The sequence below is a fragment of the Suillus fuscotomentosus genome, assembly GCF_016647785.1.
Source record: "Suillus fuscotomentosus strain FC203 chromosome Unknown F5891scaffold_141, whole genome shotgun sequence".
NCBI classification, from domain to species: domain Eukaryota; kingdom Fungi; phylum Basidiomycota; class Agaricomycetes; order Boletales; family Suillaceae; genus Suillus; species Suillus fuscotomentosus.
The window spans coordinates 37,677-58,979 of NW_024539653.1; the positions used below are offsets into that span (position 1 = coordinate 37,677).

Sequence of the window (21,303 nt, forward strand, 5' to 3'; positions counted from 1 at the left end):
TCCCGTTTAGCTCAGTTGGTAGAGCGCGTCACTAGTAATGACGAGGTCAGTCGTTCAAGTCGGCTAATGGGAAGTCTTTTTGTTTTGTTTCTCAGAAGTATCGGACCTTAACATCTATCATAGTGCCACAAAACCCGGTGATCCGAATTCAAGGTGTCTGGATTCCTAGTATCCTGGTAGCTAGCCTCGCAGCTGACCTACATGCATAGCTGTAGTATATAGTTCAGGGTGTCAGGTAAGCGTGATGCACTGCTTTGTAGCACTGCCCCTGCAGTACTACTTCCTTGTTGCTTCCACTGTGACTTCAAGTTTCTGTACTTAATTTCATACGATTATACGTAAAACACTGGCAGTCGGTCAAGGATGCATCTGCCTATTTCGGCGGCACAGGCGCTGGATGGTGTATATGTAGCACCAACATCACCGTTATGCTCCACCAAAATCGCTACTCTTTGACCCATATTTCTTGGATATGATCCTACTCTCAATTGATCCCAGTGGTTGGCCGGACAACGATACACATCAGGTTGCCACCTATGTTTTAGGTTCGTGAAGAGCAAGCCCGATGCTGTCACTTGACTCTATTTATGACTGGTTTTGCAGTGGCATCTTCGACTGCAATACTCTATGATTGGGGTAAGCAACACAGTATTTATCGAGGCGATTGTTGATGTCCCGGTATCATTTAGCACTGACATTCCGACAAGAGGTAGGTTGATGAGTTGATGTCATTACCAGAACAGCAGTACTGACAATGTATCTATAGGTTGAACTGATCTGGGTGAGTAGAACTCTTATCGCATATTGACGCCAAACGAACTAATTCGAGACAGACGCGACGCTGGTCTTTCATGACCCTTCTATATGTCATCGTATGTAGCCAATATTATGCGCTGTGGTGCACTTGACAAGTTATATATACTGATTTGAGAATATTCTAGGTGCGCTACGTTGGAATACTATACTCTATGTATGTTCACAAGGTCAACAGTTAGCACTGTACTAACAAGTCATCTTACTATCAGCAACAACCTACTGCGTATGTCTCCTTACTCTGTTGCCATTTCTTCTGACCAACAGTAAGCAGCGAGCCTCCCAGGAATTACGATGACAGATGTGGTAATTATCTCGTGCCAGCGTCTGCCTGCCATGCCTGTCCAACTGACTACACTTCTACTTAGGGGTGAGTGAAATACCTGTTTTAGGGATTCTATATAACATCTGAGATAGCTGTAAGTTTGACCAAATTATTTAACTCCGAGACTCTTCAGTAACTATGTTTTCTAGGTACCCTATTTTTCTTGGTACAAGCAGGGACATATTTCGTTATAAATACCATACTCGGCAGTGAGTTACTGCGCACTCCGCTAAGATTCGACTAAAATATCTTGCAAGTCATCATGGTTGCTCGATTATATGCCATGTATCAGGGATCAAAAAAAATCCTCGTCTTTCTCATTGCAGTCTTTCCAACTATCACAGCCGCCTGTGGAGTACTGTTTGTATTAGCAATCCGCACTTTGCCTTGGGGTATGCTTCGATTATCACGAAAGACCTTGAACCATCAAGCTGATACGACGGATTTCAGATGACCTCGTCCTCTCCGGCACTCATCAGTGTGTTTACGAGGTTCAGAGAAGCCAACAACTTGAACTTCTGTTGGCCGGGGTTTGGATACTCCGCATTGTGTGGGAGGGCATTGTACTCTGTCTTGCGGCCTGGATTGCTGTAAAACATTTCCATGACATGGGGTGTCAATTTCCAAGATGGCCCAAAGGGGACTGTTTCACGGTGTTGATAGAAAGTCATGTGCTTTACTTTGCAACGTGAGCTCCCAATCTTGACGCGATTGATTTTATTTCGCTGAAGTTCCACGTGTGCTAGGTTTGCTGCCGTTTCTTGTTTCAACCTTGGCTGTCTGTCTCCTAACATAATAGTATGTGTGCCGATTTGTAACTGGCATCTTACGTCTGACCACTGTTTTGTCTATAGGACTCATATTCCGTGGGAGCTCAAATTTATTATGCTATACTTCAAATCGCCATATTCGTGCAATTGTTCGTGCTGGGACCACGTCTCATCCTTAGTGTTCGAGACTATCACGCCAAGCTCACGTGTAACGCCGAACTAGCAACTTGTATGAGTTCAATTGCTTTCCAGGAGGAGTCAGGGCTCGTAAGCGTGTCGACTAGCACTAGCAGTGTGTAGCACGAAAATCGGGTACTCTGCTCGTGGACTCGTAAATGGTGCTGGTTTGGTTCCCGAAGTTGGAAGTGATAGGTGTATGTAGCCAATACTTAATGTCTACCATCGGGCATCGCCCCAACGGACAATAAACAAATACTCAATGTACTGTATCACTACTGGAATTAGCTATCTACCGGTATTCGCATTATGCTTTCGTGCGAATGACTCCAAAATTCTTCTTCTTTCAAATCTCAACATATACAGTGTATATAATTCTGCCGGTTCTTGGCATCCTGACTAGAAGCAGATGACCTTACTGCCTTGTTACTGCCAGTTCCATGGAGGACTTGAGCTCAACTCGGAAATGGCCGAAACCTCATTTGAGTGGCTTAAACCTTAAATCATCGGTAGATATTGCTTACATGAGTCCGAGTCAGCCTTTCTTTTGCGCGACATTTTCTCAAAGCATTCTTGACACAATCTGATGACATCGCATACAGCATCCAGCCATGGCCACGCACAGCCTGTTTCCGAGGACTTTGATATTCCAGACTTTGAGACTATACTACACGATATGTACACTCAATTTCGGCTTTAACTTTTTAACGTTCAACGTTAAGTGCTTGATCATCTGCCTGAAACGGTGAAACTCCAGCGCCAAGCGTGCGAAATCGTTTCAGAACACAAGCTCAAGTGGAGTATACACCTGAGCCAAAGTGGGGCATCGAAGAGGTTGTAGTGAAGTGTGCACATGGCGACGACGCGAATCGAGCGTTTCATACTGATCCGTTTTCGACACAGCACCAACTTTCAGATCCCATCGACGGGGAGGCTTGCTTGGATGAGCCAACATCGCGAGGTAGTTTGGAGTTTGCTCGGGTGCGTCTGAAGGAGCCTGCTCTGCTTCCAACGCTATCTTTTGGATCAACAGAGACCGGCACAAACGCATCCACCTTCCAAAACCTCTTTCTCGGTTCCAAAGCATGACTCGGAGATGTAGCGTTCTGGGTACCGATAACACCGTGAAAACAGCACGCCGAAACCATGGTGCTTCAAGAACAGGAGCATAGTAAGGAGATAACAGAGCGATCGCACGTCGGTGCAATCGGAGCTCAGGTGGAGCACGTGCATGGGGTTGATTGCAGATTTCTTTGCTGCTACCTGGTGACCTCGCAGCTGCCAGTATTTATAACGTTGTGCTTACGCATGCAAATCTAGCTGAACGGTTGAACGTTCAACATAGAGCACTGCTCTAATGAACGTAAGTGGATACAAAAAACTAGCTAACTAATGTGCAATGTGTCCTCGCACCTTGGTCTCACGATACCATAGCACAGTAGGTTCGTATAACTCTCACACAAAATCTACCAATGTGACCCGCCAAGTAGTCTTTCGACATCTCGGATCCTGCGCAAAGCGGCTTTGTATGCTTCTGATACAAAGTCTTCCCGAAAGCTCATCCCAATCCTGCACTATTCGAGTGCTCGCAGATGGAGCGGAGGTCTGAGTTTCCTGTAAGTCAATAAGTACACGGCCTTCACGATGGACATTTTCTGAGACTCCGCTCGTCTCGATGGTCATTTGCCAAGGAGATGTCGTCCCTTTCTGGTTTTTCAGGGAAGAACGCCAGAATATCCGCTGGGCTGAGAACAAGCACGGCCGCTGTAAGTTCTGTGGATGTGGGGGATCAAACTGCAATGGTGAGTGAGTCACTCTCTCGATGCGGCAGTGCAGAGCAAAGCTTACATTGTACTTCTCAATGGCGTAGGTGTTGGGTTCTGAGGCATCGAGGTGAGGTCGTATGAATCGAATCTGGCCTTCGTACAAAGATACTATAGCTCCTTCATGAAACAATTTGACGAAGCGTCCAAAGGTCACAGCAGCAGGGCGAAGCTGCCAGAATGGCGTAAGCAATGGTGGTAGGTTTGCGTCGACGTTGTTGGGTACATTGGAGGGAATGTTGTACGCAGCCATCAATCGCGTGCTGATGAGCAAGATGCACGGAACCCGACCGGACAGGCGCAAGTCGTACCGTATCTGTACATAATCATCGGTATTCTCCAACTATAATATTTTCATCTTTGCACTTACGCGGAGTTTGCCGTCGTGTCCCTTAGGACAGTCAATTTCAACAGTCATATCCTTTCGAAAACCGTCATAATTATCGTTTAGCTGCATGATACGAAGGAAATGCCTCCTGTCGGCAGTAATCCAGCCATAAACGATATAGTCTCCTGACGCTGCATAGTTCCGCACAAACACATTTGTGCGAAAAATGAGAGGTATCGTGATTGAGGGTATCTTTGTATTTAAATGCACAATTCCGAAGGCATTAGATCTAGTTGGAATTCGTGAATACGGCGAATTAGGACCCGAAGGATACACCGCACCCGTCATTACACTTGGTTCGTAGTAATATGAGATTGTCACCACGAGATGATCTATACGGACCGTCTTGGTCAAGGAAGGGGAGCCAGCACATCTCGCTCTGAAAGGTCGTGGATACAGCAGGGAATCCAGCTCCCGTGCTTGGTTTCACTAAGCATAAGTTGGAGTGTCGAGAAGGGTTGAGATTTCGACAATGGAAAAGTAACACTAGCCATGTCCCACCCGGAAGAAATTTGAGACCTTGAAATACACCAGGGAAATCCAGCGGAAACGTGTAAAGACGCTTAGGGACGATGCTAGACTGTGTCCATAGGTGGTCCAGTCGGGCAGCGGTTTTCAGCTGGTGACGAATGTCTTCCGCAGTACATGAACGCAGATGGGGGTAACACTGGTCAAGAAAACGATGCTGAAAGAGGACGTCACGCCAGACATGTCGTAATGAAGCAAATTCGTGTAATGTTTGGCATGTCTGTGAATGAGGTATAAATTTTAGGGGGGTTCAAGAAAGAGTAGTAATCTGTCGCAGACTTACACTTCCAAGTCTCACGATGTCCAGGACGGAAAGATACTTCATAATCACGAGCCATACGTCGACCACGAACTTGGAAGGGCTGTGGACACCATGTTGGCCATGTTGGCTGGCTGGTACTACAAACATGGGTATCCAAATCAGCGTTGGTGAGTAAAGAACTCGAAATTGTGGAACACATGGTCCTGCTGGTCATTTTCAGGCTTATGCATTGCCTGAGCAGTTGGGTAGTTAACGATCACGACATATGGCGTCACAGGTCACCAGGTGACAGGTCTAATTCATGCTTTATTACATAATACTTGCAACTTCACTAAATTACTACTACACAGTACTGCTTCTGCCAGTGTTCTTTCATGAGAGATCGACGCACTAGTTGACACTTTAGTGAGTCTGTCTGCGTGCAGCCGTTGTTTCTAATCACATAGCAACTAATTTGCAGCTGTGTTGCAGGTTGCGACTGGCCGCTGATAGACTCGGAGATGTCGACTACTGACCAAACATCAAGTACTAATTTACTTCCACCTCAAGTTTTTGTCCGTACCTTGGAGTAATGACCTCCATTATTTGATGAATGGATTTGAACAGCCTGTATCAAGTAAGTCGTCTATCAGTGTTCATTCTTAATGTGACATAAGTAGTTATCTGTATGCGTAACCACTAGCCAGTGTCCCTGTGACCAGGCGGATATTCAATCGTCTCCGTTGTCAACCACATAATCCGAACAATCCATTGTCCTGTATATCCTTGATAAGACAATTGTTATCATGTCATCAGATGTCTACTGTACCATCACGGGATAGACCCTGAGAGACCATACGGGCTCTTCTCAGGCCATAGGCTGTCAACGTGTTGTTGATGAGCCCGGCATCGGTGATGGAATACACCTCCTGTGGACACGTAGCCCCTTTAGCATGAGGCGCTTTTGCAGGGTCAAGTTCAAGTATTGGTCTTAACCTGTAAGCCCAACACTTGCTGGTGCATAGCGTTTTACTCCCATTTACTTCAATCTCGATGAAGTCCGCAATCCATAATACGTTCTCGACGAACAAGAAAGAAGATGATCTGGAAGAGCTAGAACATATGCCGGCATCTAATTCCCAAACAGAAGCAAGCCCTCCGGATGGTGGGTTTCAGGCCTGGGGGACTGTCTTTGGGTGGTAAGCCGTGTTTCGAATGATTCCCGCATATTGCGTCTAACAATCACGATATGCCTAGTTTCCTCATGCAATTTTGTGGCTTTGGGTTGGTTCGAATTCCGTTCGTTTCAAGACACGTATCAGTCAACAGCATTTGAACAGATACATATCATCTTTTGGAGTTTATCAAGGTACCCATCAGTCGCATGATACTTTACATACAAAGTTGATGAACGACCTCGGAAGATTATTACACACGAGTTTATATGACCAATTATCCACCATCTGCAATATCGTAAGTGAATGTGTTTGCTCTGCGGTTCTTAGTCTCACTTAGTATCAGATGGATTGGTGCATTGACCTCGTTCCTCACAGTCAATGTCACGTTGATCTCAGGTCCACTTTATGACCGAGGGTGGTTGTGAGTTGCTATATCTTTATACATAGTCAATCGTTAATTCCTGCACAAATCACGGATAGCTATCGATTGATGATCGTGGGGTCGCTGCTCCAATCACTGTCCTTGTTCGCTTTGTCCTTCACGAAGCCTGGTCAATTCTACTTGGTGAGCAGCCCCACCAATTTTGTGATGGGCTACCTATACGTTGCGACCAGGCTTTTATGGTTCAAGGCGTCATTTCTGGGTTTGGGATGGGCCTAACGTATGCTCCCAGCATTGCGGTCGTTTCTCAACACTTCTCTTCTAGAAAACGTACATTAGTGATGTCTCTCGTCACATCTGGTACACCACTTGGTTCCATGATTCATCCGATCATGCTCAATAACCTTTTGAATGGTACTGTTGGCTTTGCAAAAGGCGTTCGCGCTAGTGCGGGTTTTGTCAGTGCTTTGTTGTTGATCGCTTGTTTATCCGTGCGTACAAGGGAACTGTCAGCACCGACTGTCGGTTATAATGTAGTGGCGCGAAAATGCTCTCGCGAGGTTCTCTTCATCCTCATGACTGTTGGGTATGTGTCTGGCATACCCCAAAAAATTCACAGTCTTGACAACTGATCACGCCTAGGTCAACACTATTTCAGATTGGGTTTTACTTCCCTCTGTTTTACTTGCAACTGGATTCTACCAAACATGGACTTGACATCAATTTCTCGTTCTACTCCGTACGCCCAGGAATATCCTCTTTGTTATCAATCCTTGACTCGCTTTAGCTTGTGATAATGAACGCAGCCTGTTTTATCGGACGCTGCATGACAGGAATGGTTGCGCCATATGCGGGGGTGTTGAACTCCACGATCGCATCCACTGTCGCATGCAGTGCCATCATAATATCCATGATAGCTCTGAGTGATATGGCCAGTGTGGTCGTCTTAGGACTTGCATATGGTTACTTTTCTGGAGTTTGTATGTTGTCACGCTGCAGCTTGTGTAATTCCTGGCGCTGACTTTCCAAGTCATCGCGCTGATAGTCCCATTGGTGGCTGTATTGACGCCTGATTTATCTGAGCTAGGGTTGGCTTCTCTTACATTTGCATTCTGGTGATGCTGACCCTCATAAATGCAGAGCGCGAATGGGCATATGTTTTGCCTTCACTTGTACGTATCATCTAGCTCTGTCTCGAAACTCCTGACAGAGCGTGAATGGTCAGCCTTTGGTGGATTACTTGGTGAGTAAGTTGCCTTCCGGTCTTTACCTGCCATTGAACCAATCTTTTCAGGCGGCCCAATATCAGGTGCTTTGGTCGGTTCTCAATATAAGTGGTGGATAGCGTCACTCTTCAGTGGGGTCAGTAGTTCACATTGTTTCTGCACTTGCGCGAGCCCTATGCTAAAATTTACATCCAGTTGGTCTCCCTCGTCGGAAGTTTGATATTTGTAGTGATGCGCCTGATTATATACCACCGAGGAATAAACGGGAGCCCGTCCATGGCTGGCGGGGATACGTGAACTAGTTTTCCCATTGGATTCTATCGTGGCCGTTATTCACTCGTGCTAGATGATTGGAAACTTGCTATGACCTTCGGTCGTTTCTTTTTATTGGCACACTTATGTCATTCCATTACAAAAGCAGATATTCGTACCGCTATCTTTCTCCTTATTTACTCCTGAAGATAAGCACACATGGGACAATACAGTATACACACGACAATGAGCGAAAAAACCACTTCCGAGATCTAGAACTGTGCGAAAGAACGTGAAGACCTTGGCAGCCATTTGAAGGTAGTTGTGTAAACTAGTCTCAAAGGAAATCGTTTGCAATCGACCGTCGAACTCGAGCAGCAGGGATGAAGAGAAAGCGTGATACACGGAATACAGTGGTTCTCAAGATTGTTGGACTGAGCAGTTGGACTTCAACAAATCGAAGATGTAGAGCTGTTATCCGTGCACAATCCCCTTTCAACCTAGAAGTTGTGTTGTATGGCGCATATACAATTTATTTTGATGTCCAGTCGACGAGGAATTTCTGGCACAGTAAGCATCACTGAAGTAGTTTGGTGTTTTCTCAGGTGCGCTAAAATAGGTGTGATCCTCACGGAAGCTGTATTAGCGCCAGAGGTAAAACCGCCAACAGCTAAGTTGCCTTCGGGCAGGGTAATGGAACCGTTATATTGATTATGTTTACTCTGATATCGATACCTCGACGGATTTTTTGAAAGAGCAACTGTGACAGGTGAAAAGGAAGGGAGAGGAGGGCACGCAAATGGCTTGTTGGACTTGGGGCTCCATCAAGCCAGGAGAATCTGCTATGGACCTGATATGCTTTGGCTTGTGCAGCGGATTTGTCCGTACCTTAAGGAGGTGCTGCAGCTTGTTGTTATGATTCAAGGTTGCAGCGTTGAAGGTCCGCTAAGCCACTTCTCACTCTTCCTTCCCTTCCAGCACTGTATGGCGACAACATGTACTTTTCATGAATTGGTTAGTATTCAAAATGCATCTAGGTACCAAGTATAATCAGGGATTTACTGTAAACAGAATGAAGGAATTAGTATATAATGGGCAGTCGAAGAGTAGCGTGACGATGCGCAGTGGCAGCGTGGTAAGTGTGTAACCGGAACCGTGACAGCCTGAGTGTCTGTTATAAATGGGTGGAAATGCAACTCTACTCACGACATACAGGATCGATGACTACGGTAACGCTCTTCATCAACTTCATATGCGGCTACTGACCGTTCATCCCCGTGTTTAGCGATATGCTAGGATTGCGCGATGTAGCAAAAAAAGTGTATCTTACTGCGAGAAGGCGCCAGCCTCCGGCACAGACAACCCAGCCTGAACTAATAGAAACGGTGCGAGCGCACACGAGCTCAGTGGAGGCACTCGCGTTCTTCAAAGACGGCCGACGGATCGTCACTGCTTCAATGGATAAAACATTGCGAATCTGGGACGTGGAGAAAAGAGCATTTATAGGATGGCCATTCAAGGGACACAGGGACATTGTGATGTCAGTTACTGTATCGCCAGACGATAGGCGAATCGCCAGCAGTGGAGAAGATAATACCATCATCATTTGGGATGTCGAAAGCAAGCAAATGGTATTCAAACCGCTGGTGGAGCATACACGCCGTGTGTCCTCGGTGTGTTTCTCCCCTGATGGAGAGAGACTTGCAAGTGGGTCATGGGATGATAGAGTTATTATAAGGGATGCAGAGACTGGCGCTGTCCTCTCAACACTCAAGGGTCAGGGTTCGCACGTTTTGTGTGTCGCCTTCAGCCCGGACGGGCTAAAATTAGCATGCGGCGGATCCCGTGGTAACATTTGGGTTTGGTGCACCGATAACGCCGAGCTTCTGTTCAAAATCGACGCTCATGGGGATTGGGTTAACAGCGTTGTGTGGTCGCCTGACGGCCAGCAACTTGTCTCCGCATCAGATGACAAAACAATCAAGTTTTGGGACTCCTCGAATGGTTTCCAGATCGGTCTACCTTGTACTGGTCACACTGGGATAATTTACTCCCTGGCCATCTCTTCTGATGATTCATTCATTGCCACTGCCTCGCACGATACGACTGTACGCTTATGGAGTACAAAGTCACACCTCCAGATAGGACAGGCCTTCAAACACACTACATATGTTGACTGCGTCACAATTTCTCCTAGTGGAGAACTACTTGCGAGTGGAGACTGTGATGGGAATATTTGGCTCTGGTCGATCGAGAACATACTTTCTGCAACATTCGGGCTGGATTCCTTACACCATTCCTATTTTGCACATCGCAGTAAGAGGAAGCTTGGACGACAGCTCTATGTGGAGGCCCTTTCAGACGCGAACAAGGTGCGGACGATATCTATCTTTGTTTGAACATTTGTGACGATGTTTGTAGGTTATTGAGCTCAACCCTTCGTCTTATCTCGGGTACGAACTGAAGTACGCGGCTCTTCGTGGAGCACGACACTATGATGATGCGTTTAAGGCCTTCAAGATAATGCTTTCCATGTTGGATGATGCACCCGACCCGCATATACGACGTAAGCTCAAAACAACTCAGGTGCCAACATAAAGATGATATATATATTTGCAGAGCTCCGCCAAAAATACGTCAGTCCATCTGAAGTAGAGGATGCTATTCGACGAGCCATTCACGCCCAACTGGAAAACGCCCCCCTTCGGCTAATCGACACTTCTACTGGACGTTTGTGCAATCGAGATGTGCAAACCAACATATTCATTGAAAGTACAGGGTACAAAAAACTTTTACATTCATCTGACATGCATGCGCCCCTCAAAACGGAGCCCGTCGAAGAAGCGGTCACGAAGTACTTCAGTTGGGTCATGTTATCCCATAGGTGGGAAAGGAAGGAGCCACTACTGCACGACATTCAGGACAAGGTCATATATGAGTTGGATCCGGTCGGAACCATGGTGAAGTTGCAGAAGTTCTGCAAAGTCGCTCGCGAGGCGGGCTATCGCTGGGCATGGAGCGACACATGCTGCATCGACCAGGACAACAATGTTGAGCTCCAGCAATCAGTCAACTCCATGTTCGTCTGGTATCATCACTCAGCGCTCACTATCATCTACCTATCAGATGTTCCTCCTTCGTCAAAGTCAGGCGCCCTTGCAAACAGCATTTGGAACACGCGAGGATGGACTGTTCAGGAGTTTCTCGCTCCTAAAATTGTTCTCTTCTACCAAGCAGATTGGAGCCTATATCTCGGCATCCTCTCACGCAATCACAAGCAATCTTTCAGAATCATGGATGAGTTGGAGCGTTCAACTGGCATAGATGCGCGGGCGCTCATCCACTTCCATCCTGGGACAAAAGATGCCCGAGAGAAACTCCGATGGGCGTCGAACCGAGACACCACGAGGGAGGAAGACATCGCCTACTCTTTGTTTGGCATCTTTGATGTCAACCTTCCTGTTATCTATGGAGAAAAAAGACAAAAGGCGCTTGGACGACTCTTACAGGAGATTATAGCCCATTCGGGCGACATCACGGCCCTGGACTGGGTGGGACAATCGTCCAACTTCAACAGTTGTCTCCCGGCCGATATTTCCTCATACAAGGCTCTGCCATGCATGCTATCATCTCTATCTGAACATGACATACAGGAGTCAGTCTTCGCGCTGCGAAACGACATTGTGGTTGTGGAGTCGGCTTCAAAACTGTATGCCACTCTGGAGAATCTCAGCGTTCCTCGTTTCGCAAATGCCAGACTGCAATTGCCTTGCATCGCATTTACTCTCACAGAAGTCAGGCGGAGGCCTGGTCAAGATGGGGCTAGATGTTTCGCTTATGACATCAAGGCAAACGGCCTACAAGACCTGCTGGTCACGACGAAAGACAAACTAGTTGAATTCTGGCCTGCAAGGCGTACTCGGCAGACATTCATGCTCGTCCGTCCGTGGAATCGGTATGATCTCGGGCTGATTAACTTTTCAGACGAGACGCAGACCATAGAAGATTGGCCCGAGCCTGGGTTTCCTGGATACAACGAGTCGACTACGCAAGAGTTGAGGCTGATTGTTCGCCTTGGACAGCCTTTTGGCGCACTTTTGCTAGCGCAGCAGTGGGGTGGGGAGTATAAGAGAATCGCTTCGGATAACAATATCATTGCACAAGTCAGAGACATGGCTTCTGTTGATGACATGATGGACGTCAGGATGGTGGAGATATTGTAGCTTCGAAGAATCAGACGTTTTCATTCCACACCTTGACAGTACCTCTAGAATTTCGAATTGTATCGGTCTCGGTCTCGAAATCGTGTCACATATTGTCTTGTATATGTTTTACTAAGCTGATACTAGCGTATAAGAGATGGTCTTGTGGTATGGGTCTTCCGGGCAGACGAGCACTTTGCAATGCAAGTTGAGTCGACGAAGACAGGAAAAGCTCGATTCGTCGACAAATTTCCAGTCCAAAAAAGGTCGTCGGACCGGCAATCAAGTGTGTGCCGTGACCCGAGTTGACATGTCAGTGAGTCTGGGATCCTTGCGTGAAGCCGTCGTTTACGTCTCTGACCAAGCAGCAACTGTAACTTGCAGCGTTAGGGTGCCATTGCGGGTTGCGACAGCTGATAGGTGACCAATTGGGAGGGGTCTCCGTGACCAGACCGTACCGTTTACTTCTATCGTTCGTAGCCCTTGAAGTAATGGCCTACAGTCAAGGATACCAGAATTCGACTAGCAAACCGTCTCGAAGGTCATCATAATCTGAGCATCATCCGAGTCCCTTTTCCTTTCAAGAACGGACGTACACCATACCTGCCTCTGTATCCCGTGGCAGTTTTTGTGAACAGATTTACATCTGCTAGGGGAGCATGCTACCACCCGATGACATTTCCAGGGCCAAATCCCTGTGGATGCAGAGATGTCGACGCGCATCGAGCGGCTTCAAAGTTCCATCGTGTGATATCGAACAGTACTTCGACTCTGATAAAAAGAAATGATCAGCCAGTGTCAAGTCTGCGCAGACCCCACAGACTCGGATATCCGCAGGAGGTTCCGTCGAGTGCCAAAGGTGGTTTCTTTACTTTTGTCGACATCTCCCGCCATATTCCATCACCTCTTTCATGTTGCACGCTGTCTCTCTTCGGATATTCTGTAAATCCTTCCTCAAACAATCTCTGCAATAAGTAAGTTTTCTTTCCGTGTTTGTTCTTAGTGTAGCTCTAAGTAGTCATTTGCATGCGTAGCCACTGTCCATGTGACAAAGTGGATGCTCAATCGCCTCCGCTGTCAACCACACAATCCGAACAATTTGCTGTCCTAATAAGACAGTTGACATCATGTCACCGTGTGTCTACCACCACGGGGATAGGCCCTGACAAACCCTACGTGTTCGTCTATGGGCACATTCGATCGCCGTCAAGGTTTTGCCGACGTCCCGTCAGTGGTGTAATGCGCCCCCTACCTCGTAGCCCCTTTATCACGAGGCGTCCTTGCAGGGTTAGGATTAAATACTGGTCTTAATCTGTAAGCCTCACATTTGCTGGTGCATAGAGTTTGGCCCCATTCACTTCCATGTCAAAGAAGTCCGCAATCCATGATATGTTTACGAAGGACAAGAAAGAAGATGATCCAGAAGAGCTAGAACAAGAATCAGGCCCTCCGAATGGCGGGTTTCGGGCCTGGAGGACTGTTTTTGGGTGGTAAGTCGTGTCTCAAATGATACCCGCATGCTGTGTCTAACAATCACGACGATGCCTAGTTTCCTCATGCAATTTTGTGGCTTTGGGTTGGTTCTAGCTCCATTCGTTCGAGACACATCATTCAACAGCACTTCAACAGATACATATCGTCTTTCGGAGTTTACCAAGGTACCCACCAGTCGCATGATACTCTATCCAAAGTTGATAAACGACCTCGGAAGATTATTACACACGAGTTTATATGACCAACTATTCACCATCTGCAATATCGTAAGTGAATGTGCGTTTGCTCTGCAGTTTTTGGTCTCACTCGGTGTCAGATGGATTGGTGCATTGACCTCGTTCCTCGCAGTCATTGTCGCGTCGATCTCAGGTCCGCTGTACGACCGAGGGTGGTTGTGAGTTGCTATATCTTTAATCAGAGTCAGTCGTTAATTCCTGCACAAATTACGAATAGTTATCGATTGATGATCGTGGGATCGCTGCTCCAGTCACTGTCCTTGTTCACCTTGTCCTTCACGAAGCCTGGTCAGTTTTACTTCGTGAGTAGCCCCACCAATCTTGTCGATGGTCTACCTATACATTGCGACCAGGCTTTTATGGTTCAAGGCGTCATTTATGGGTTTGGGATAGGCTTAACGTATGCTCCCAGTGTCGCGGTCGTCTCTCAACACTTCTCCTCCAGAAAACGCACATTGGTGATGTCTCTCGTCACGTCTGGTTCACCACTGGGTGGAATTATTCATCCGATCATGCTCAATCACCTTTTGAATGGTACTGTTGGCTTTGCAAAAGGCGTTCGTGCCAGTGCAGGTTTTGTCAGTGCTCTGTTATTGATCGCCTGTTTATCCATGCGTACAAGAGAACTGCCGGTATCGACTGTTAGTCATACTGTAGTAGCGCGAAAATGCTCTCGCGATGTTCTCTTCATCCTCATGGCGGCTGGGTATGTTGTATCTGGTATACCCCAAAGGGATGCACAGCTGATCATGCATAGGGGAACACTGTTCCAGATCGGGTTTTACTTCCCTCTGTTTTACTTGCAACTGGATTCTACCAAACATGGAATTGACGTCAATTTCTCATTCTACTCCGTACGCCCAGCATCATTCTCTTTATTGTCAATTCTCAACTCGCTTTAGCTTTCGATCTTAAGTGCTGCTTCATTTATCGGACGTTGCACGGCAGGAATCATTGCGGCGTATGCGGGAGTGTTAAACTTCACGATCACATCCACTGTCGCATGCAGTGTCATCATAATATCCATGATAGCTCTGAGTGACATGGCTAGTGTGGTCGTCTTAGGACTTGCATTTGGCTACTTCTCTGGAGTCTGTATGTGTCACTCTGCAGCTCGTGTAATTCTTGGCACTGACTTTTCAAGACATCGCGCTGTTAGTCCCATTGATGACTGTACTGACGCCTGATTTGTCTGAGCTAGGGTTGGCTTCTCTTACATTTTCATTCCAGTGATGTTGACCCTCATATGCAGAGCGCGAATAGGCATATGTTTTACCTTCACTTGTACGTATCATCTAGCTCTGTCTCGGAACTTTTGACAATGCGCGAATGGCCAGCCTTTGGTGCATTACTTGGTGAGTAGTTACTTTCCGGTCTTCGCCTGCCTTTGAACCAATGTTTTCAGGTGGCCCAATATCGGGCGATTTTCTCGGTTCTCAATATAAGTGGTGGATAGCGTCGCTCTTCAGTGGGGTCAGTAGTTCACGTTGTTTCTGCACTTGTGCGAGCCCTGTGCTGAAATGTGCATCTAGTTGATCTCCTTCATGGGAAGTTTGATCTTCGTGGTAATGCGTCTGATTATATACCGCCGAGGAATAAACGGGAGCCCATAGCTAGCGGGGATACGTGAAATAGTTGTTTCGTTTGGATTTCTGTCGAGGCCGGCGTTCGCTTGTGCTGTTATTGGAGATGTGTGTATGAAATGTTAGTGTATTGAACGCGTGTGCAGAAGCACGAATATTATTGGACTGATCTATCACCAACCCCCGGCTGTAGGTTGAACGGACAACAGCGGACAACGTCAAGTCTCTGATTCGCAAATGCTTCCATGGTGATGAACTCATTGATAACCGACGTGCTCCGCTTTCATGCCAACATAAAGAAACAGGACTAGATTGAGTTCATCTCCATAGTGTAAACGATCATCAAGCATCGCTTACTTCTTATCTCCAACAGTCCTTTATCCTCAGACGAAAAACCTTATGACAGGGTCAGATGGGTTATCTCAAAGGAAATGACCGGTGAGCACCAACGCCGAATATTACTCAACTTTTCGCGTCATTAGGTAAGTCGTTGGTGTTTACTTCTAGTGCGGCTTATCATCCGATTCATTCCGTATGCGTAATAATCAGTGGAACAGAGGTGAGCCGCCATCATGTGGCACGACGCCACGCACGTCGAGCAAGGTTTTGAATATCGCTGGCGTAGTGGCCTAAAACGGAAAGAATGTTATCTGGAAAGCTTGTTTTCGGGGGCGTAAAACCAAAAATTCACCGGAAATGAACAATGTCATCGCGGCACGTCCCCCTAATGTGGCAAAATAGGAATCCGTTCAACGTTTTTTCCCTGCGGAAAGTCATCCAGCCAAGGTCAACCCCGGTGTCAATCACGCAAGCCAAATAGTTGACTAAATTTCCCTGACGAGGCGACTTTTATCATGTCATTAGGTATCCATCCTCCGATCACAAGGGCGTGAGCCCTATGAGACCCTGCAGCCCAAGATTCTTATAAGTATATGGTATCCATCGAGATGACTCGCTAACACCTGTCAGCGATGTAATGCCAAGCAGTCCCTTTAGTATGAGGTTGCAGGGCATCCTGGCAGGGTCAAGGTGTCAGCGCTGTCAGCGTCCAAGCGCGGCATCACTGACTAGACCACATGCTTGTGACTCACTGCAAGCTACATCCAGCCGCATCTCTGAGAATATATTCCTATAAGCACTATAGGGAGACAGGTTGGCGGCGGTTTTAACGAGCAGACGAAAGCTTTAGGGGGATATCGCTACCGAGCTAGTCCAAGATTGCTCGTCTTGCCAGTATTCTTCTACCTTCGCCTATATTTGGAAAGAGTAGATAAATGATACGTGGATAACTAACTTTAGGCGAGTCTAGACTAATGTTGCTGCCATCCGGTGGAGCCGAACCACGGTTCGTTCCATCCAGAGGTGGCTAGTTGCACCCCAGATTATGGGGATGAATTTATTGTGTATAGCCGCTAAAAATCGTTCCGTCAGTTACAGACTTGAAATAATATGTAATTGGCGTGCTTGCGAGGACGTCAATCGAGGAATGCATATGCTCCAATTGTGAACCTATAGGATCAAAACGCGGCGTCGTTATCCTCGGGGTGCCGCCATGCTGTGAAGTGATTCGTTATGTGCATATAGGCGTGAGGCGATCACCGGTGGTACAGGTAAAAATGCAGGAGGGATACGCAATGAAGTAATAATTGGAGGCATGGGGGCCTTAAGTGCAGCAGAACTCCGGTTCACGAGAGTGAGAGAGGTGTCGATACCGCCGACAATGGCAATATTCCTTCTCAAAGTAGACCCGGACGAGTCACGACACGGTTAATGATTTCCCGTTCAGTCTTCCCAGGTCTTCCCTCATTCTCTTTCTTGCGACGTAGAGCTATCCAATACGCTGAATCAATTGGCGGTAAAATCCGAAGCCTGATTTTGAATGAAGTGAACTTAGCTATATCATGACCAGAGCTCCACAACGGAGCTCCGATTCGAACCATTGCTGCGGTGCGATCAACTCGTCGTCTAGTACGTTTCTGATTCAGATGTGACTCCAGTTGGCGTGATTTAGCGTTTTCATCTGCGTTGATGCAGGACATATGGGGATCCTTTATGAAGGGAACTGGCCCAGAAGTTCAAGTTCAACCAACTTCCAGTCATAGTTACTACATGCACCGGCAACAAGCCAATCTGACCCGTCGGACGGTCGTGGGTGACGACCCCAAATTTAAGACGGCAGCAATATCTTACGTAGCTTTTTCCCGCCACACCCTTACCACGACTCATCGATATCGGTTTACCGATCTTGTAAACCTCGTTTTCCAATATGTTCTACTTCTTCTAGATTTTGTCGAAATTTCGCAGCTGTGGTCTCTGTGAATGGCGGTGTCCTATACTCGTAGATCGCTCTGGACAGACTGGCTGCGCCAGCACACCCTAAACAACGAAGACGGCCTCAGAAGTTCAATGGTCCTTCTGCCTCCCTGGCCAATCAATTTAGGTTGCACCAGCGCCACGATGACCACATAAGTTATTTGGCGCATACAGAGCATCGGACTCGGACACGTCGATTTTTTCATATATCTGTCAGTATCCCTGGTAAAGAGAGCCAAGACTCATGGAGAGTGTTAGCCACGAATCAGTATTTACCTGAGGGCTAGGGCCCTTAGCACACCTGAAACACGCAGACAGCTAAACATTGGTTCCGTCTGGTTCTTTCATTCCGGCTCGAGATTTCGTTGACAGCAAGACGAGCTTGGCTTATAATCCCCAAACTCAGCGGTTGTCGTCATAATGTTTTACTTGCCCACCAGTTCCTTCGATGTCTATGGCTCAGCCCAGAATTTGTGATACGCTCGTGGCACACGAGAAGTCGAATGCTCTGGAAGAGCTGGAACATGTGCATCCATCTAATTCCTCGCCACTTCCTCCAGAGTCTGACCCTCCAGATGGCGGGTTTTGGGCGTGGGCAACTGTTTTCGGGTGGTAAGTTGTCTCAAATGATGCTCGTGAGTTGCGTATATCACATTCACGACACTCAGTTTTTTGATACAGTTTTGTGGTTTTGGGTTCGTTCTGGCACCATTCCTTCGAGACGATATTTCACAGCACTTTGACAGATATGTATCATCATTTGGAGTGTATCAAGGTGTGCAGCGGTGGCATGATTGATCATACACATGGTTGACAAAAGAACTAAGATTTTTACACGCGGATTTACCTGGCCAATCAACCACCGTCCGCAATATCGTAAGTGAATGCACTTACACTCTGTTGTCTGTTGTCTCAGTCACTGTCAGATGGATTGGTGCATTGACCTCGTTCCTGGCAGATAGTGTCACCTTGATCTCAGGACCGCTGTACGACAGAGGATGGTTGTAAGTTGCCACACGTTGGTAGTTTTTTTTTGGCACTAACTTCTGATAGCTATCAATTGATGATTGTGGGCTCGGCCCTCCAGTCAATATCCTTGTTCGCGTTATCTCTCGCAAAGCCTGGTCAGTTCTACCTTGTGAGCAGCTATGGTGATTCTGTGAACGGGCTGTTTATATGTGGCGACTAGATTTTCATTGTCCAAGGTATCCTTTCGGGGATTGGGATGGGTCTAACATATGGTCCCTGCATGGCGGTTATCTCTCAGCACTTCTCCAAGAGACGCACGTTGGTGATGTCTCTTGTCGCGTCCGGTTCACCAATGGGTGCCGTTGTTCATCCGATCATGCTGAACCATCTTTTAAACGGTACTGTTGGCTTTGAGCGAGGTGTCCGTGCCAGTGCAGGTTTTGTTAGTGCCCTATTGTTGATATCTTGCCTATCCATGCGCACGAGAGCACTCTCCATGCCAAAACCGACCACAAGCTATAATGCAGCTGTGCGAAAATGCTCTCGAGATGTTTTCTTCATCCTCATAACCGCCGGGTAGGTCGCTTTTGGCACTTGCGCGAGTTTAGTATTCACCGCTGAGTGTTTAGGTCAACAATATTTCAGATCGGGTATTACTTCCCTATATTTTATTTGCAACTTGACTCTATCAAACATGGGATCGACGTCCATTTCTCGTTCTATTCTGTATGTCTGATATTGTCTTCTTCGTAGCTGACTTCTAACACGTTTTAGCTTGTGATCATGAATGCTGCTTGTGTCGTGGGCCGCTGCACAGCAGGAATAATTGCAGCGTACACAGGGGCATTAAACTTCACGATGGTATCCACTCTCGCATGCAGTGCCCTGATCATTTGCATGATAGCGCTGAGCGACGTAGCAGGTGTGGTTGTATTAGGGCTTGGATATGGTTACTTTTCTGGAGTTTGTATGTGCTGCGCCACAGCTTGTGTAACTCCTGTCACTGACTTTCCAAGATGTTGCGTTGATGGTACCGTTGGTGACTGTGTTTACGCACGACTTGTCCGAGCTAGGGTTAGCGTCTTCTACGTGTACAGTCTGGTGGTGTTGATCCTCATATGCAGAGCGCGATTCGGGATATGTTTTGCTTTCACTGGTATGTAGCACCCAGCTGTGCCTCGGAACTGCTAACAATGCGCGAATGGTTAGCCTTTGGTGGATTACTCGGTGAGTAGTTGCTTTCCGGTCTTTATTTGCCATTGAGCTAATATTTTCAGGCGGCCCAATATCAGGCGCTTTGCTTTCCTCTCAATACAGGTGGTGGATAGCATCGCTCTTCAGTGGGGTGAGTAGTTTTGCATTGCTCCTGCACCATGCTAAAATTTTCATCTACCGTGATAAGCTCATCTGTTTTGTCGGAAGCTCCATGTTTGTGGTGATGCGCTTGATGATATACCGCAGACGAAAAACGGAAGAGACACTTGCCACCCACAACGCGCTGAAATGAGGTGAACTACGTGTTCTATGAGCACTTTTCTTTCGGGTCGATATATGTGTTTGTTTGTTCAACATACTCGCCCTTGTGCTGTCGGTGGCACCAGGATGTTATAGTGTACACCTACGCGCATTTTTGATACATGGGTTGTATACGTATTTGCCACTGTATAAGCTATTTGCCGTCATGCCGAGTGCGATTTTTCATAGTCCGCTATATTTATTGTTGTATATCCTATAGCAACAATTGCAATTGCACTTCGACGTCACCCATGCATAAGTGAGCCATCATCAGATTCATCGCGTGGCAAACGCAGATGAGTCTACTATCCATTCCCAGCAGGTAAGTTCTTATTCCAGATTCTATGCTACTTATAATTTTTTGTTGTAGACCACGCGTGACGCAGTTGCAACTTAGCGACCAATCACGATTCACCGCCATTTCCACTCACCTCATGCCTACAACAACTGACAAGCCCACGCGCCAGATACACTATTTGGCAGTACCCGTCACAGTAAGATGAGGTTAAGCCAACTTGGGCAAAGGTAATCCACGATCCGGCGGTCTCGAAGTTCTACGACTAGCCCGCAGTGTACTCGACCTCCGGCGAACGGATCCAAGGCTTTGTATAAGGGACATTATATTTTGCACCACCCACAACCCACATTGACTCTACGAGACATTGGGTGCTTGTTTATACTACCATAGACAATCTACGAGAATATTTGGGGGGTGCGTTACCGCAATTTTGCAACGCGTGAACAGAACTGCCATTTTCATGTCTATCCCACACATTTGCCAAACGCATGGGGCGTCAGTGGTCTCGGAACTGGACATACTTCATTCACAAAGAGGACCGTCAAACTGTAAATGCTAGGATAATAGTTGTCAAGAGATTCATCCGGACC

At 47.0% G+C, this 21,303-nt stretch overlaps 5 protein-coding genes and 1 non-coding gene across 6 annotated transcripts; 5 read left to right on the forward strand and 1 right to left on the reverse strand.

The window, feature by feature from the left end:
• On the forward strand, nt 1-73 carry F5891DRAFT_t125. The gene has a single exon. It is a non-coding gene; the product is annotated as a tRNA-Thr (tRNA).
• A 3,283-nt stretch (nt 74-3,356) lies between these two features.
• Nucleotides 3,357-5,341, reverse strand: F5891DRAFT_121619 (uncharacterized protein). Its single transcript, XM_041369314.1, has 5 exons — nt 5,108-5,341; nt 4,578-5,044; nt 4,279-4,525; nt 3,934-4,224; nt 3,357-3,879 (listed from the first exon to the last, which is right to left on the reverse strand). Exons 1-5 carry the CDS (start codon nt 5,231-5,233, stop codon nt 3,541-3,543), a joined length of 1,470 nt encoding a protein of 489 aa, XP_041217800.1. The 5' UTR covers nt 5,234-5,341; the 3' UTR covers nt 3,357-3,540.
• A 454-nt stretch (nt 5,342-5,795) lies between these two features.
• F5891DRAFT_121658 (MFS general substrate transporter) lies at nt 5,796-8,336 on the forward strand. The gene is made up of 15 exons (XM_041369322.1): nt 5,796-6,063; nt 6,125-6,264; nt 6,323-6,349; nt 6,406-6,434; nt 6,490-6,538; nt 6,587-6,664; nt 6,724-6,808; nt 6,859-7,211; nt 7,268-7,364; nt 7,413-7,605; nt 7,656-7,713; nt 7,766-7,797; nt 7,851-7,868; nt 7,920-7,987; nt 8,047-8,336. The coding sequence occupies exons 2-15, from the start codon at nt 6,188-6,190 to the stop codon at nt 8,146-8,148; spliced, it is 1,266 nt and encodes a 421-aa protein (XP_041217801.1). The 5' UTR covers nt 5,796-6,063; nt 6,125-6,187; the 3' UTR covers nt 8,149-8,336.
• Nucleotides 8,337-9,101: 765 nt separating this feature from the next.
• Nucleotides 9,102-10,680, forward strand: F5891DRAFT_121712 (WD40 repeat-like protein). The gene has a single exon (XM_041369330.1). The coding sequence runs from the start codon at nt 9,393-9,395 to the stop codon at nt 10,500-10,502; it is 1,110 nt and encodes a 369-aa protein (XP_041217802.1). The 5' UTR covers nt 9,102-9,392; the 3' UTR covers nt 10,503-10,680.
• A 2,683-nt stretch (nt 10,681-13,363) lies between these two features.
• On the forward strand, nt 13,364-16,026 carry F5891DRAFT_121751 (MFS general substrate transporter). The gene is made up of 15 exons (XM_041369341.1): nt 13,364-13,619; nt 13,677-13,795; nt 13,855-13,881; nt 13,935-13,963; nt 14,017-14,065; nt 14,116-14,193; nt 14,253-14,337; nt 14,389-14,741; nt 14,793-14,889; nt 14,938-15,130; nt 15,180-15,237; nt 15,288-15,319; nt 15,373-15,390; nt 15,441-15,508; nt 15,568-16,026. The coding sequence occupies exons 2-15, from the start codon at nt 13,695-13,697 to the stop codon at nt 15,646-15,648; spliced, it is 1,269 nt and encodes a 422-aa protein (XP_041217803.1). The 5' UTR covers nt 13,364-13,619; nt 13,677-13,694; the 3' UTR covers nt 15,649-16,026.
• Nucleotides 16,027-18,379: 2,353 nt separating this feature from the next.
• Nucleotides 18,380-20,634, forward strand: F5891DRAFT_1213565 (major facilitator superfamily domain-containing protein; the record flags this gene model as incomplete). Its single annotated transcript, XM_041369253.1, has 13 exons — nt 18,380-18,543; nt 18,600-18,706; nt 18,759-18,807; nt 18,858-18,935; nt 18,985-19,069; nt 19,121-19,476; nt 19,530-19,626; nt 19,675-19,867; nt 19,917-19,974; nt 20,025-20,056; nt 20,110-20,127; nt 20,178-20,245; nt 20,303-20,634. 13 exons carry the CDS (start codon nt 18,380-18,382, stop codon nt 20,405-20,407), a joined length of 1,410 nt encoding a protein of 469 aa, XP_041217804.1. The 3' UTR covers nt 20,408-20,634.
• Nucleotides 20,635-21,303: the final 669 nt, after the last annotated feature.